Source organism: Aspergillus brasiliensis, assembly GCF_001889945.1.
Source record: "Aspergillus brasiliensis CBS 101740 unplaced genomic scaffold ASPBRscaffold_14, whole genome shotgun sequence".
NCBI lineage: Eukaryota > Fungi > Ascomycota > Eurotiomycetes > Eurotiales > Aspergillaceae > Aspergillus > Aspergillus brasiliensis.
Window position 1 is genome coordinate 277,224 of NW_027137455.1, and position 13,857 is coordinate 291,080.

The following is a 13,857-nucleotide window of genomic DNA, read 5'->3' on the forward strand; positions in this document are numbered from 1 at the left end:
ACCCAATGGATTCTCAAATAGACAGTTCTCGTTGGTCGGTCATCACTCCATTCCTTTCCATCATGCCACTCGGGTGATTTCCGGATATATGCTGATCACCACCATTGTGAACAAGCAATCCAGCCAAGCATCCTGGAAATCAACTGGCAGCCAGTTGGCGCCTGTCACCGGTGGAAACGTTGGTCTATATTCACGTGATTTCAGAATGACCACCTACGGAGTACTGACTCGCAGGAATGCATCATCCCTTGCCCACTCGCGACCGTCATACCACTTTGGTTAATCTCAGGGTCCATTGACCGACCCACTGACCAGACAGGGATGGTTCTAGAAGACTGTGATCTTCTAGGGATCTTACCGGACGGCTGCAAGGTTATTGAAGTTAAAGCTGGCTCTAAACTTAGTTCGCGTCACTGACTCGCCGCGGTCTCTCCACATAATAAGAGTGATGAATATCTTTTCGACGGTTTCGGTCGAGGGGAAGTTATCCGGACTGCATCCCCTTGCTCCATACAAGTCCGATGCAAGCACGCTGACGTGGACAGTAGGGGATCTCACATTGCGCGGTCAGATCTCCGACGATCTCATCACCAGCAACGGCCTCGGCGGGGATGGCTGCACTGCTGCTGCAAATACATTGGCCTCCCTTGCCGTGGCTGCCTTGGCCGATCCAACGCAGTGTCATATGCTTGGCGACAGCAGACTCAACGGCCTTGTACGACCTCGGAGCGGAGTGGCAGGTCACGGTCGATCATGGAGCTGAAGCTGTCGGGCTGCCGAGAGAGAGTCGGAACGTTAGTGAGGGATGATTGTCTCGGGTGAGAGGGATGCTATGGTCATCGGCACAACCGCAGCCATCCTCCTTTTCGGACACTTTACATTCACTTCACTGACAGCTCAAAGACACAACAGTTATATATCCCAGATGATGTGTGTCACTGTGTGAATCGACGAGGAAATCCGCGTAATGGTCAACGTCAGCTTGGTGACTTCGTCACACCGACCGGTCTTGTCCGTGAGAGGAAACCCTGAGAGAGCCGCTCCATGCGATCACATTTCATTGCTGAAGATTACGCTGGATGCGAGGTGCGACTGCAGCATCTGCAAGTGGACAAAGGGTCCTCTGTCTAAATGGGAAATGGAAATGCAGCCATAGGCAGCAGCTGTACCAGAGGTGTCAGATGCAGTCGAGAAAGCCGCGTCATCGTCAGCTGCGAGATGCTCCCGTGCGCCTGCCGATCGCGGGAAATGAGTCCGCGTCTGCTGTATCCAGAGTCGTATTCATATAGAGAATAATGAGAAGAATCAAGCCAGACGTGAAGCTAAAAAGAGTCAACTGGCCGATGTCATCGGGAAACGACGTCATCCACGTGGGGTGGGATTGTGACGTCACCCGCCGCTGTCCCTCTTCAACTTGGTCAAGTTTATAGTTACAGCCTTCCTTTTGCTTTTCTATCCCTTCCCTTTTCCTCTGCTGGCCTTGCATCGCATCACATCGCGTCTGTACCCTGCATCGCAAATTTGTTCTGCCACCGTTAGGATCCTCCATAGACGAAATACCCCTGACCGGCTCACTCCAGGTGAGCTTACCTCACCACCACGATCAGTGAGATATCCTTAACTAATCCAACAGTAGCCACCCACCAAAAGTCTAATTCAGGAACCACAAAGTCCGATCCAGAGAAACAACAAATCCAGCTCATCTCGGAATCACCGAAAATGGTCGGCTCCATTCACGAACGCATCCGCGAAGACCTCCTCGCCAAGGAGCGTCGTCTCTGGACGGCCCTCACCTCAGCCGATCCGGGGCCCGAAATCAAAAAGATGTGTAACGAAGAAGCCAACTTGCTGTTCCCGAAGCGCGAGGTGCTGCACCTGCATTCGAAGCCGTCCATCAGCGAGGCGCTGAAGCCCCCCTTCCATCATTTCGAAGAGTACGAGCTGCAGGAGGTGCGTGTGATCGTCATCGACCTGATGGCTGGGTCCGTCACATATAAGATCAATGCGCGGCGCGGCGAAGAGACGTTCCGGGGCACCGGGTCGACGACATGGAGTCAGGGGAGTGATGGCGAGTGGCGGATTGTGGTGCATCAGGAGACATTATTGTAATCTGATTCAAATGCAGGGGGGAGAGGCAGAGAGAGGCAGTAAGAGTAGGGGATGGAAGTCAACGAATCATGATTTGTTTTGATGTAGTCTGCTGATGGATATTCTTTTCTTGTTACATTTTTTATTACTCTGCTTATTTCGGTGATTGTTTCCCATTCAGGGGTTGAATATCCTTTCAACTGTTTGTTGCTTGCGTGGATGTGTGAGGATGTGTCAATGTGGCTGGCTGACATCAGACACGACGGAGTTTGAATCAACTAGTTAAGACTTGACATGAAGTTCCACGTAGATCATCCGTGTTCATCAATACATAACATAATCAATTCATGAGTAATAATATTCCTTCCCCTTGTCGCTCACAGCAAAAGAAACTCCGCCCAACACAACACCACACAAAAGAATAAAAGAAAATAGAAACTAAGATCGACAAGGGTCCTAAAACCCCCTGTACGGAGTACTAGATAGTCTACAAGGCTACCTAACCAGTGGGGACCAATAGATAGTAGATGCATGTTTTATTGGCCCTAGGTCACTACGAGCAGTGGAGACAAGCATGTTTTCTTTTGTAGGGCGAGCAGTGTGGCAGTGTGCAGACTGCAGTGCAGAGTTGCAGCTAGCTGAGCATCCACGCACAACTTTTCCTTTCTTTTTTATTATTATTATTATTTTTTCTACCCTGCACGGCGACTCCGTGATCATGCATGCAGTAGCTACTAACTAGATAATACTACTACTTAATTATTATTCTTTCTTATTTCTGCTTACTTAGTTACTACTCCAATACCTCTGCTTAGAGGGTAGACTACTAGTAGAGACCACTTACTTTATTGGGTAAGTATGCTGTCGATCAGGGTGTTCTATAAGGGTCTAGAATATTTCGTTTCCCTGTAGGGCGAATACCTTATGCTTACTGAGAATATTATGATAGTTGTTAAGGTTTCCAGGCGTGATGAAACAAACTGCGTAGTTAGGATACTATACTAATATCTATGTACCATATAAGGCAACCAACCATATTATAATATGATTGTTATTGTGATGGGAGGGATAATTCAAGTCACATGTCGTAAGATAGTATACTACTCCGTACTGCGTAGGATTACTCTATCAGTCACAAACATGTTACCTGTCAACTACTCCGTAGTGGGTGAGTCTAACTCAATTTCCATTTCCCTTCTTGGTAGTATGTAGTATATATAGTATCATAGTATCATAGTATATGTACCACGCACACGCTTTGATATGTATAACCAGTTAAGGATATCGTTCCCCACTTTACCAGACACAGCCCTCCTATTTCGTTCACTTGAACCCGAAAATACCTTCCCTTCTCATCCCCATCATCCAATCCACAGCACAAAATTAGATACCAGAAGGGGAAATCGAAATGCAACACATAATGAACAACAAAGGGAATTTGTAAAAACACCATAAGAAAAGGAAAAGAGAAATTAAACACCATTAGCAAACCCATCACCACCAGCTTCCGTATCAACCCTCACCGAATCCATCAACCCACAAACCTCAAACAACTTCTTCGGACCCATCCCCTCGGGCAACCCGACCACCCCATCCTTCTTGAGCCGCTCCAACGCCGCCGTAATTCCCATATACGCCGGGGTAATGCACGCAAACGAGAAGATCATAATGCGGAAGCCCATCTCCTTGGCCTCATCCACGGAAATCACCGGCCCGGCCCCATTCTCCACCATATTCAACAGCAGCGGCCACGGCGCCAGATCCTGCACACACCGCCTCGCCATCTCCTTACTGGTGAATCCCTCGAGCAGACCAACATCGGCGCCCAGATCGCGGGCCGCCTTGAGTCGGCGAATGCACTCGTCGTAGCCGTGCTGCTGGAGCGCGTCCGTCCGCGCAATCAGCACGATGTCGCTGCGCAATCGGTCCTTGGTGAGCTTGGCGGCGCGCAGGCGCGTCAGGTATTCTTCCAGGCTGACGACGCGCTTGCCCGCTAGATGGCCGCAGCGCTTGTTTTGGATTTGGTCTTCGATGTGGAATCCTGCCACGCCGGCTTGGATGTATTGTTGGACGGAGCGGGCGACCATTAGGGGGCCTATATTTTACTTTCAGTTAGTGTGGATCTAATATTGTTGTTTTTGCTTGTTTGCGGGTGTAGATCATTTATGATCTTCATCTTCATCTTCTTGGCATGGGGATGGGGATGGGGATGGGATCTCACCTCCGTAACCAGTGTCCATATCGGCAATCAGTGGAGGTCCATACGGGTCCAGGTTCGCAATCATCTCCGCGTTGGTCTTCATGTCGTAGATGTGGGCTAGACCCAGATCGGCCATGCCGAGTCTGGATGCAGTAGTGCCGGCGCCAGTCTACCCCAGTAATTTCCCATTAGTATCGGATTGTTGAGATTTGTAGCTTTGTGGGGAAGGAAGTAGTAGTGTGAAGAAGGGAACGTACCATGTACATCCCCTTAAAGCCCATGTTGATAGCAATCCGCGCCGACAATCCATCATACACACCCGGACACACAATCAACTCATCGGACTCGCGAAGCTGCTTGCGCAACTTGCTCGCACCGGTCACCATGTTCAGGTTGACCACGGGCTCTTGACGGGCGCCGTTGATCTCATAGATACCGTCCTGCTCTACGGTGATGGTGATGGTGTTGGTCATGCTGATGGTGGAAGCAGAATCGGGGGTATCAACTTTCATTGCGAGGAGTATTTATAAGATGGAGAGTTATCCCAGAAGGTAGAGAGAGATAAATAAGAGTGAAGAAGGTTATTTGAGAATGATGAGAGAAGAATAGAAGGAAGGGCCAGAAGATGACCAGCTTATATAGACGTGTCGGGAGAAGATCATCCCGCTCATCCCATAACTAATATTCATTTCATTACCTGAGAAGATCATTTTCAGAATTGTATTATTTTCTTTTTTCCATGTTCTTACACCCTGTCTATCTGCAACATTCTCCCCCTCCTTGTGGCTGTAGGGATTGCAACGCAACTCCTTGGCCTGGCCGAGAAATCATCGTCAACACACACACACGCACGCACGCACGTACACCCTAACTCCGGTGAACGAACCATTTACCATTCATTCATTATTTTCTTGGCCACACCATCCCCCATCCCAGCCGCCGAGAAAAGAAAGGAAAAAACAGGACAATCGACGCCCATCGGTGGACTATGATTTGTGCCTGTGACAAGTCGAAAAATGTCCGAATGCAATGCAGCAGGGGCCACGATAAGCTCCCTCCTTGCCTCTTTTGGTATTATTATTATTATTATTTTGTTAAATGGTATTATTATTATTGTTCGCAATTTGGTTTTTATTTTCCCACCCCTCTTGGCTAATGGCCAGTAAATCGGTAGATCTAGCAACGATGGCTGGCTGGGCCCGCCACTGCGAGGGGAGTTACGGAGGAAGAGAGACATAATGCCGCGCGTAGTTTCAGATTAGGCGCTGGTATGATCCAGATGGATTGTCTAGGCTGATTTCCTGATTGGGCCAGAACAGGGGAAAGCTGAAGGGAGGGGTTGTGGTGGAAGTGTGGGATGAAGTCAGACAGACACATTTGGTCCGTACTTTAGGCCACGCCGATACTGCATGGACCAGACCAGATGCATCAATCAAACTCGATGCGGTGGCACACGAGCACGAGTTCCTCGGTAGCCGCGGGCTCCAGTATAGTGCAGTGGCTGCATGTCAGATGCTTTTGCTCATCACGCACGGGGCCCGTTGTTGTTGTTGTTCTTCACCCAGCTGAAAGACAGTAGCCTAGCCAAGCAGCTATGTGAAGGGGATGAAGGGAGGGGAAAGTTTGGTGACCAACCGAGTGCGAGTGAGCAATCAACCTCCGGAGTTCGCCAGCTGGACGAGCAAATAGGGATGAATCAGGCGTGATTGGCGCTTGGCCGCGAGAGAGAGAGCAGATCTGCACCGATAGACTGCCAGGGCTCGGCTGATGCGCCGGAAGTTAAAACGGCATTCCACACACACACGGAGTTCACTGTTGGGGGGGATAGCCGGCGGCAAGGTGGGTTTCTCGCCACGCCTGCTGAATGGCGGAGAAACCGGAGCGCATTGGCTTCCCGGGACTTATCGCGGGATGAGGTGAGAGAGAGGGGGAGATGGTGTGTGGTAGTGATGATGAGATAGGGAATGGTGTATGGCTGATCAACCGACGGAGAAGCCGATGGAGAAGACACGACCTGGGCCAGCAGCTGCAGTGCGGACTCTCATCGCCGACATTAAGTGCGTCCCTGTTGCTGCATGTTGCAGAGCCAAGTATCTTGGCATCCTCTGGGGAAAGAGAATTTCATCCTGGAGATACAATAGTGTCGAGTCCAGCCCCGGTTTGTTCGTCACGGTCTGGCTCTTGCGCTTGTCTAGTGATTTCTTAGGTCGTAGATGAGGGGGTTACTTGTCGGTCTTGGAAGGTCTTGTCTCTCTGCATGTTGCCTAGAAGGTACTCCAAGCCTAGAATTCTTACTCTCCGGTCAGTGCGGTGATCCAGCCCTGGTGTGTAACCCATGAACCCCCGGAAGAGGAAAGGCCAGAGGATAGCTGAGGAACATTTCGGACCCGACTGGATGGTGCCGCATGGTGAAACTGACGACGCGGGTCCGACAGCAGTCCGACTTGGTCCTGGTCTAGCAGATCGGATGCAGCGAGGAAAAATCAACCGCCACGGCTTTTGGAGCTGCAGATTAGCACCGAGGGTTAATCGATAGACAGGACCGGACTAGACCGGGAGGAGTATAGGGGGGAGGGAGGGAGGGAGGGTAAGAGAGAAAGAGAGCAGCAACAGAAAGAGAGAGGTGAGGCGCAAGTCAGCCGATTGGCGGGGCGGAAACCAGTTGGGGATTCAACGTAGTATCTCGTCAGAAGTCAAGTTAATTAGTTAGTTAGTTAGTCTAGTTAGTGGATGACCAGCAGAGTCCGAGAGGACACCGAACAGACAGGCAATGATAGTCGGGGCTGACTTGGCGAGGGTCGAGTCGACTGGCGGATAGTCCCTTAGTGAGCGTCTAGTGCTGTAGGGAATCAGCCCAAGCCCGACCCCGGCTCCGTATTCGCCCGGCTTGGCCCATCTGGGCGATCGGTAGAAAGTTGGGGGTTTGTGGAATTAGTTACTGACTTAGGAATTAGGAGAAGAGAGTGATGGCGGCCTGGCCTTGGAATGAAAAAGAAAAAAAAAAGGTTTGCAAAGAGGGTCGGCGGCCCACGCGAGGCCCACGGCTTGCGGTGGTCTTAAAGCTGGCGAAGCTCTTCATTTCCACGCGTCTGTCAGCCTGCTGTTTTTCCGCTTCTTTCCTGCTCCGATCGCGCAGATTGAGAGAGAGAAACCAACGCCGGATACGATTGATACTTTCTGGTTGCTTTTTCTGCTGTGGTTTCTGCATCAGCTTGGGCTCGCTTTGTTTCTGCTTCTCCCTTTCTGAGTGTAGCAGCCATCTGACTCCGCGTCGCCATCATGGAGGACGGTAAAGGTGCCAGCCCCATGGTGAGCTATGTTAGGGCTGAGATCAATGTGAAATATGCGGACCTGTTATTGCTGGCGTGTTGTTTCTGTTCGGGATTGTTGGATAGTACCATGTACAATGGTGAGTCACTTCTCTCTCTCCCTCCACTTCCCTCTACTTTCTTCTCCTTACCCCATTATTCCCCATAATTCATCATAAATCATCATTAATCATCATTAATCATCATAATCCATTATGAATACTGACCATCACAGCCTACAATACCTTCGTGTCCATGCAAACGGGCAACACCATCTTCGTGGGGTTGGGCGCCTCCCAGCAGGATAGCCGACCGTACGACTGGGCGCGCTCCTTGACGGCCATCGGCTGTTATGCGATCGGCAGCTTCATCTTCTCCCGCATCAACAACTTTCTCGGTCCCAAACGCCGCGGCACCCTCGTCGTGTGTTTCTTGCTGCAAGTCGTGCTCGTCATCATCGCTGCGGCCCTCTCGCAAAGCCATGTCATCGCCGGGGACCTCGCCGACGCTCACTCCTCCACGTACATCACCCACTGGAGCCAAGAGGCCGTCATCGTCCTGCTCAGTATGCAGTCCGCCGGCCAGACCGTCGCCAGTCGCGTGCTGGGCTACAACGAGGTGCCGACCGTGGTCATCACCAGTTTGCTCTGCGATCTGATGATGGACCCCAAGCTGTTCCTGCTGCGCAATGAGAAGCGCGACCGTCGGGTCATCGCCTTCATCCTGACACTGGTGGGCGCCATCGCCGGTGGATGGATCAGCAAAGCCACGGGCAACATTTGGGCCGCGCTGTGGATTATCGCTGGGCTGAAGTTCTTCATGTCGGTGGCTTTGTCTTTCTGGCACACCAAATAATAGATAGCTCTCATTCCCCTCCCCTTTTTCGTCTTTATTTCTCTCTTTCTTTCCACCTTGATATATACTCGTTCTGCTTCATAGCCATCAATTAAAAATTAGACCGTTCTGCTTTCCACCCACACATTCATCGGCGCCAAATTCTCCACCACCCACGAACTCCCAAAATACCGCTCCATCACCACCTCCTCGTAACTCTGATCATCCACACAATACTCTCCCCCGGAGGGCCCAATATGCGCACAATGCACATCCGGATTCAACCGCACCATATTCTCATGCACCTCCCGACACAACAACGTATTCCGCCCCATCTCCCACGGCTGTCCAAAGCGGATTCTCCTCGTCAAAAACCTATAACACTCCTGCGGTGACGCATACTGCCGATTGCTACCTAGACAATACTCCTCCTCGGTCTGACAGATCGTCCTCGCAAATAAATCCGCCACTCTGTTCCGAGTTTCCGTGTCATTATTGCTCGTGTGGAACTTCCGTCCCGCGGCGTGGAGAATCTGCACGAACAGCCAGTCTAACCAGCGGAATACGGCGTCGTATTGGGTGATTTGTCCGAGGGAGTTGAATTCGAACCATGCGGTGATGACCCCCGGGATGATCAGGTCGAAGGTGCTGATGTTGAAGGTGAGGACGGCGGTCGAGGCGACGGTGTTGGAGGTCGCGGCAAATTGGGTGAGGTTGTAGGCGATGGGGACGCCGAAGATGCTCGGGTGCGTGTCGCCGGGTTGGGAGAACAGGCCGAAGATGTATTCGTTGTTGAGGTCGCGGTTCGTGAAGGTGCGGGTGACGTCGACGCGGCCGTGGACCTGGACATATTTTTTAGGATAGGTACTATGTGTAGGGATAGATGCAGGTACATTGTCGGAGAAGATGGAGGTGTCGTTGGGGTTGATATGGGCCGTGTTGGCTGGGTAGAGGAAGTTATCCCAGAAATGGGTGGTCAGGGCCCAGAGTTGGTCAACGGTGTAGCTGGTAGTCAAGGGGATCAATGTGAGGATGTGCAGGGAGTATAATAGTAGATACATGGTGACTGCAATGAATATAGTCTGACTTTAGACACAGATCTACTGGAAGTATTACTTAGTGAGGAATAATAGCAGCCGTCATTGTGGCAGTGTAATAGGCATCAAGCATGAACTATATATATCGGACGAAACGAGTACTCGATCTTCATGCATCTAGGCATCAGTATTGATCCCAGTTCTGCACCGTAGCTACAATTATCGTATTCTCTCCTACTGAGTATGTCGGACAAGCACGTTACATGGGGAGATAGACAGACGGCTGACTGATATCTCTGCACGGGAGTCAGGCTGATGGAAGCAAGCTCACGAGCTGACCCACCAATAATGTCATGCAATAAGAGTCATCCTGCGAGTTGCGACACCCCAATATCCCCACCGATAAGCCCTATAGGGTAAGCGACTACGTGGGTGTGCTACGGCATCAGCCAGTCAGCACAGACTGCCCACTTGCTGTGTGCGCTGTGATTCCGCGGCACCCGGACACTAAATCTTACCGAATACGATGACTGCTGCAGACTATCATCCCGTAGTTAGTCGAGGGATCTTGCGCAGTGAGAGATATTTTAAAGCGTGGTTGGCCAACTAATATTACTGCCTCCACATATAGTATTTTTCACACACTCTCAGCAACCAATCCTTACAAAGCTAGATGGCCTGGCTGCTAGCCCCTCTAGTCCGTAATCAGTGATAGGAAAAAGCAATAACTCCATTGAATAACATTCTGCCTAGGTACATGAACATTTTTCACAGAGTAGTAAGCAGAAAGGGTGTTGAACCCTTATAATCATTAATCGAGGGTGTTGTACCCACGATCATGTAGATATTAAGATTATGCAACCTCAGTCCGAAGCCCGAGCCTTTTTTGACGGTATGGAAATAACATCAACGCGAACGAACTTTTTCCTTCCCCTTCCACCACTAGCCATGAGGCTTCCCTGGATTTTAATCTTGTTAGTAACTATCAGCAAGCTGATAATCTAGAAGCCTACCTTGGGTATTTATCTGCACGAGCAGGCATCCCAGTCCCAGTTGCGGCAGTTAGTATCGTAATTGATACAGAAGCGGCCGCCACACGTGCAGTGGTCCCAGTCCCAGATCTCACAACCGGGAAAGTAGTTGGGACACCACTGTCCGTGGCACCGATAATCAAAGGGGTTGCCACTGCCGCCGCCGACTCCGCTTGTGGTCGAGCCACCACCGCTCGCGGGGGCCGCATTGTTGATGTTATTGATGTTGGTATTGACATTGTTATTGACGTTCACGTTGGTGTTGGTGTTGGTGTTAGTGTTAGTGTTAGTGTTGGTATTAGTTGCCTGGCTGGCAGTGGAAGTGGAGGTGGAAGTCGAGGTGCTCGTGGTCTGACTTGTAGTCGATGTCGATGTAGGGGCAGTGGTGGCCACGTTGGTATTGGCATTGGTATTAGTATTGGCATTGCTATTACTATTCACATTGGTGTTCGCGTTGGTGTTCGCGTTGGTGTTCGCGTTAGCATTTGCGCTGCTAGTTGATGTTGGCGCTGCAGTGATGCTGGCAGTTTGCCGGCGGTAATTGTGTTTATCGTTATCACGGCATCTGCATTCGCGAGAGTCCCAATCCTTGCAGTCGCGGTCTACCCGGAAGCATCGATGATCATCATCATAACTATGATCATTACCTAGTGATGACCTTAGCAACACAGGAGGAGGCCGAATGAAGTGTGTCTTTGTATACCTTGAACATCTTTGTACGATCCTCCACCTGCTACCGGTGAAGCGGTAACGGAGCCAGCAAGGGCTGCAACCAACAGAGTGTAGAAGACCTTCATCTTAATGTGTAGTGTAGTAGTTGATACGCGTCTGATATCTTCGAAATGAAGAGCGAGAGACTCGTGAATGCAAGGATGCTGTCGTGTGAAGAGGAATTGGGATTTCGACAGGATTCGTTCTCACATTTATAGTATGAGATTGATCCATCAAGACTCTTTATTTTCGAGCAATGAACAGCGCATGAAGGCTAGTCGATCTAGAACGGAGAGATAGCAAATTAAAGTTCCGGAATCAGAAGCTTCCCTTAAACAATAAAGAAGGTGGGGTGTGGTGTTCGAACCATGGGCCGTGAGAAGAAATATTATACCTCCCCCATGGGCATCCACAACCTAATCTTGAAAGACCGCATCGACCCTTAATCGAACGTCGGCAGGTGCAGTTCTTGTTCCAAAAGAAGCTAAGATACGAAATCCACCCAGCAGGAGAAATTCTAGACACATTCGTGTAAGTGGGGTGATGCTCGTCGAGCGGGCACCTGTCATTCATCAGCCCTACTGCCTTAAGAGAGCTTACAGCCACTTGCATTGCAGTGATATGATCCAGAGCGGCTTCGTATCTCCGCTCTGAATCTGCTGGCGGCAAAAACCTTAAAGCTAATATTACTTCATGCGGCCCCGCCCAACTTGCCTTTGTTGGGACCGTCCCGAGAACAATGCCCTTATAAGTTTGAAGTTTGGTGTTGGGAAACCAGCAACGGCCTTTCGTCTTCTCCGATCGGACTCTATGTGAGGTGTGACCTTGAAAGGGAAGGTTCGAGGGTGTGGAGAGGCAGCTTTGTAGATACTAGAGGCTGAATACAGCTGAACAGGAAATTTTGAACGGTGAGGTGCCGGTTATACTGGCAAGGATAGTACACCTCGGCTCTAGACCAATCTACAACCACGTCATGTTCCAATGGCAGGCTCAGTATGAGGTAAAACTCGGACTATTCTCAAGCTGATTTCAGTGCCAATATTCGCCTTATCAGGGGCGTCATTCAGTGGTACTCGGTCCGCCAAGCCAAACTTCCCCACCGGACAAGCCCTGGCTCTTTTTCGCGCAGATATAGCTCGCCGGTTGAATTTCCCGCTCAGACTCGGTATATAGCCAAGACTCTGAACCAGTCTAACTTGGTTCCAGGACAGCAAGGGCGAGGCCCTCGTGAAATTTCGATGCCAAGGCGCCTGGTTTTTCCGCCAGGACGAGGCGTCCAAGTAGGTCTTGGCCAAGCATCGGATCCAGCAAGTACTGATTCGAGCCCGATTGTTCTTCTCAGGCGGCGAATCTGCTGTCTTTCAGAGGAGGGCGCAGGAGGAAGATACAACCCGCGTATAGAAATAAATATCTGTATCTCTAAGTTATAGCAGGTGATCACTGTGGCATTAGTTGCACGGTTAAGCCAAAATTGAAATTCTACATGGCTTGATAGTCTCGAAGAACATCATTCACCGCATCTTTGCGCACCAGGAATATGACTGTAGTGGAGACTTAGTACAGTCCGCTCCGCTCCACAACCACGTCCAAAGCAACAACCACGCCCAAAACAATATTGTCGGAATCTATATGTAGTCTGTTATAGGCATTGCCGCAACCGGCGAGCTGAATCTTGTAATACGGGAATCAATACTAGGCCTGGGCCCTTGTCACGCTGTACCATCTCAGCATCTTAGACAAGACCTCCCACTTCGTGATATATCCGTCATTTGTTCCCATTAGTTCCAAGGCGGGCCTCCGTTCGGTAGAACTTTGTCTTCTTCTTCATCTATGAGCTTGTTGATCCGCCCCGCCCTCCAAGCCTTGCATCCCTTGGAACTTCTCATTCCTTGCGGAGAGTCTATCGAGAGTAGTCACCCGGCGCATAGTTAAGCTATACGATGTTCTTCATGTGCCACTCCTCGTAGCTTGGACCGGCCCGGTTCTAGATGACCACGGTGTCGGTGTAGGGCAAACATAGAACTTAATTCTGGCTTGGCCTTTCCAACAAAGCTCAGGCCAATCCCCATCGCTTTTACCAGAGATATGGGCAGTGGCCACCCAGTCCCCGGAAGCTAGCCGATCAGGTTTGAGCCTGTCTTGATACAACAGCAGTTCATTCGCTTCAACTGACGATTCTCCCCTCACGGTTGATTGACGAACCAAACGGATAAGTAGAGTAGTGTCGTCAATAGTGGGCGAGTCGCAGGAACGCAGGTAAAGGTTCCTCTGTGACGGGATTAACTTCTACTATTTCGTATGCTGACCACTGTACCCTCCACCTCTGCCAAGCTTCCCGACTCTATTTTCCTACGTCTTTCCCATATGTAACGATTGGCTAAGTGGCAAAGATCTTGGCTACAACATAATCATAGAAAATCGAAGTTGCTGAGAACAGAGTTGCTCTCGGATGCGGGAGCCGGACTAATCACTGGCTAATACTTCTATCCTGGACAAGAACAGACAGGTCTGGTGCTATTAGTGTCATCATTAGATCTAAGAAAGCCGCGGCCACTCGTGTATATCATGTCCGGATCTGTACTAGGTCTTATATGTGCGGTGGTCCAGACTTAATTTCGCATGTTTGATGATTGAGGTAGCAGGATACG

The 13,857-nt window shown here is 50.3% G+C and overlaps 5 protein-coding genes across 5 annotated transcripts; 2 read left to right on the plus strand and 3 right to left on the minus strand.

The window, feature by feature from the left end:
- Nucleotides 1-1,181: 1,181 nt before the first annotated feature.
- On the plus strand, nucleotides 1,182-2,109 carry ASPBRDRAFT_134866 (nuclear transport factor 2 family protein; the record flags this gene model as incomplete). The annotated part of the gene is given in 4 exon segments (XM_067618654.1): nucleotides 1,182-1,277; nucleotides 1,290-1,422; nucleotides 1,437-1,580; nucleotides 1,661-2,109. The coding sequence occupies 4 exon segments, from the start codon at nucleotides 1,182-1,184 to the stop codon at nucleotides 2,107-2,109; spliced, it is 822 nt and encodes a 273-aa protein (XP_067475131.1).
- Nucleotides 2,110-3,330: 1,221 nt separating this feature from the next.
- On the minus strand, nucleotides 3,331-4,957 carry ASPBRDRAFT_78113 (isocitrate lyase/PEP mutase family protein). The gene is made up of 3 exons (XM_067629395.1): nucleotides 4,546-4,957; nucleotides 4,310-4,457; nucleotides 3,331-4,183 (listed from the first exon to the last, which is right to left on the minus strand). Exons 1-3 carry the CDS (start codon nucleotides 4,798-4,800, stop codon nucleotides 3,561-3,563), a joined length of 1,026 nt encoding a protein of 341 aa, XP_067475132.1. The 5' UTR covers nucleotides 4,801-4,957; the 3' UTR covers nucleotides 3,331-3,560.
- Nucleotides 4,958-7,567: 2,610 nt separating this feature from the next.
- ASPBRDRAFT_134859 (YoaK family protein) lies at nucleotides 7,568-8,451 on the plus strand (the record flags this gene model as incomplete). The annotated part of the gene is made up of 2 exons (XM_067618651.1): nucleotides 7,568-7,697; nucleotides 7,832-8,451. The coding sequence occupies 2 exons, from the start codon at nucleotides 7,568-7,570 to the stop codon at nucleotides 8,449-8,451; spliced, it is 750 nt and encodes a 249-aa protein (XP_067475133.1).
- Nucleotides 8,452-8,549: 98 nt separating this feature from the next.
- Nucleotides 8,550-9,491, minus strand: ASPBRDRAFT_58471 (uncharacterized protein; the record flags this gene model as incomplete). The annotated part of the gene is made up of 2 exons (XM_067627899.1): nucleotides 8,550-9,272; nucleotides 9,324-9,491. 2 exons carry the CDS (start codon nucleotides 9,489-9,491, stop codon nucleotides 8,550-8,552), a joined length of 891 nt encoding a protein of 296 aa, XP_067475134.1.
- A 697-nt stretch (nucleotides 9,492-10,188) lies between these two features.
- ASPBRDRAFT_78115 (uncharacterized protein) lies at nucleotides 10,189-11,369 on the minus strand. Its single transcript, XM_067629396.1, has 3 exons — nucleotides 11,202-11,369; nucleotides 10,481-11,145; nucleotides 10,189-10,426 (listed from the first exon to the last, which is right to left on the minus strand). The coding sequence occupies exons 1-2, from the start codon at nucleotides 11,293-11,295 to the stop codon at nucleotides 10,490-10,492; spliced, it is 750 nt and encodes a 249-aa protein (XP_067475135.1). The 5' UTR covers nucleotides 11,296-11,369; the 3' UTR covers nucleotides 10,189-10,426; nucleotides 10,481-10,489.
- Between the last annotated feature and the right edge of the window lie 2,488 nt (nucleotides 11,370-13,857).

Coding starts and splice junctions, on each gene's coding strand:
- ASPBRDRAFT_78113 (XM_067629395.1), bottom strand. CDS start 4,800: ATGAAAGTTGATACCCCCGATTCTGCTTCCACCATCAGCATGACCAAC. Junction 4,458..4,545: donor GCTTTAAGGGGATGTACATG/GTACGTTCCCTT, acceptor TTACTGGGGTAG/ACTGGCGCCGGCACTACTGC. Junction 4,184..4,309: donor TATGGACACTGGTTACGGAG/GTGAGATCCCAT, acceptor AGTAAAATATAG/GCCCCCTAATGGTCGCCCGC.
- ASPBRDRAFT_78115 (XM_067629396.1), bottom strand. CDS start 11,295: ATGAAGGTCTTCTACACTCTGTTGGTTGCAGCCCTTGCTGGCTCCGTT. Junction 11,146..11,201: donor ATCGTACAAAGATGTTCAAG/GTATACAAAGAC, acceptor GGTCATCACTAG/GTAATGATCATAGTTATGAT.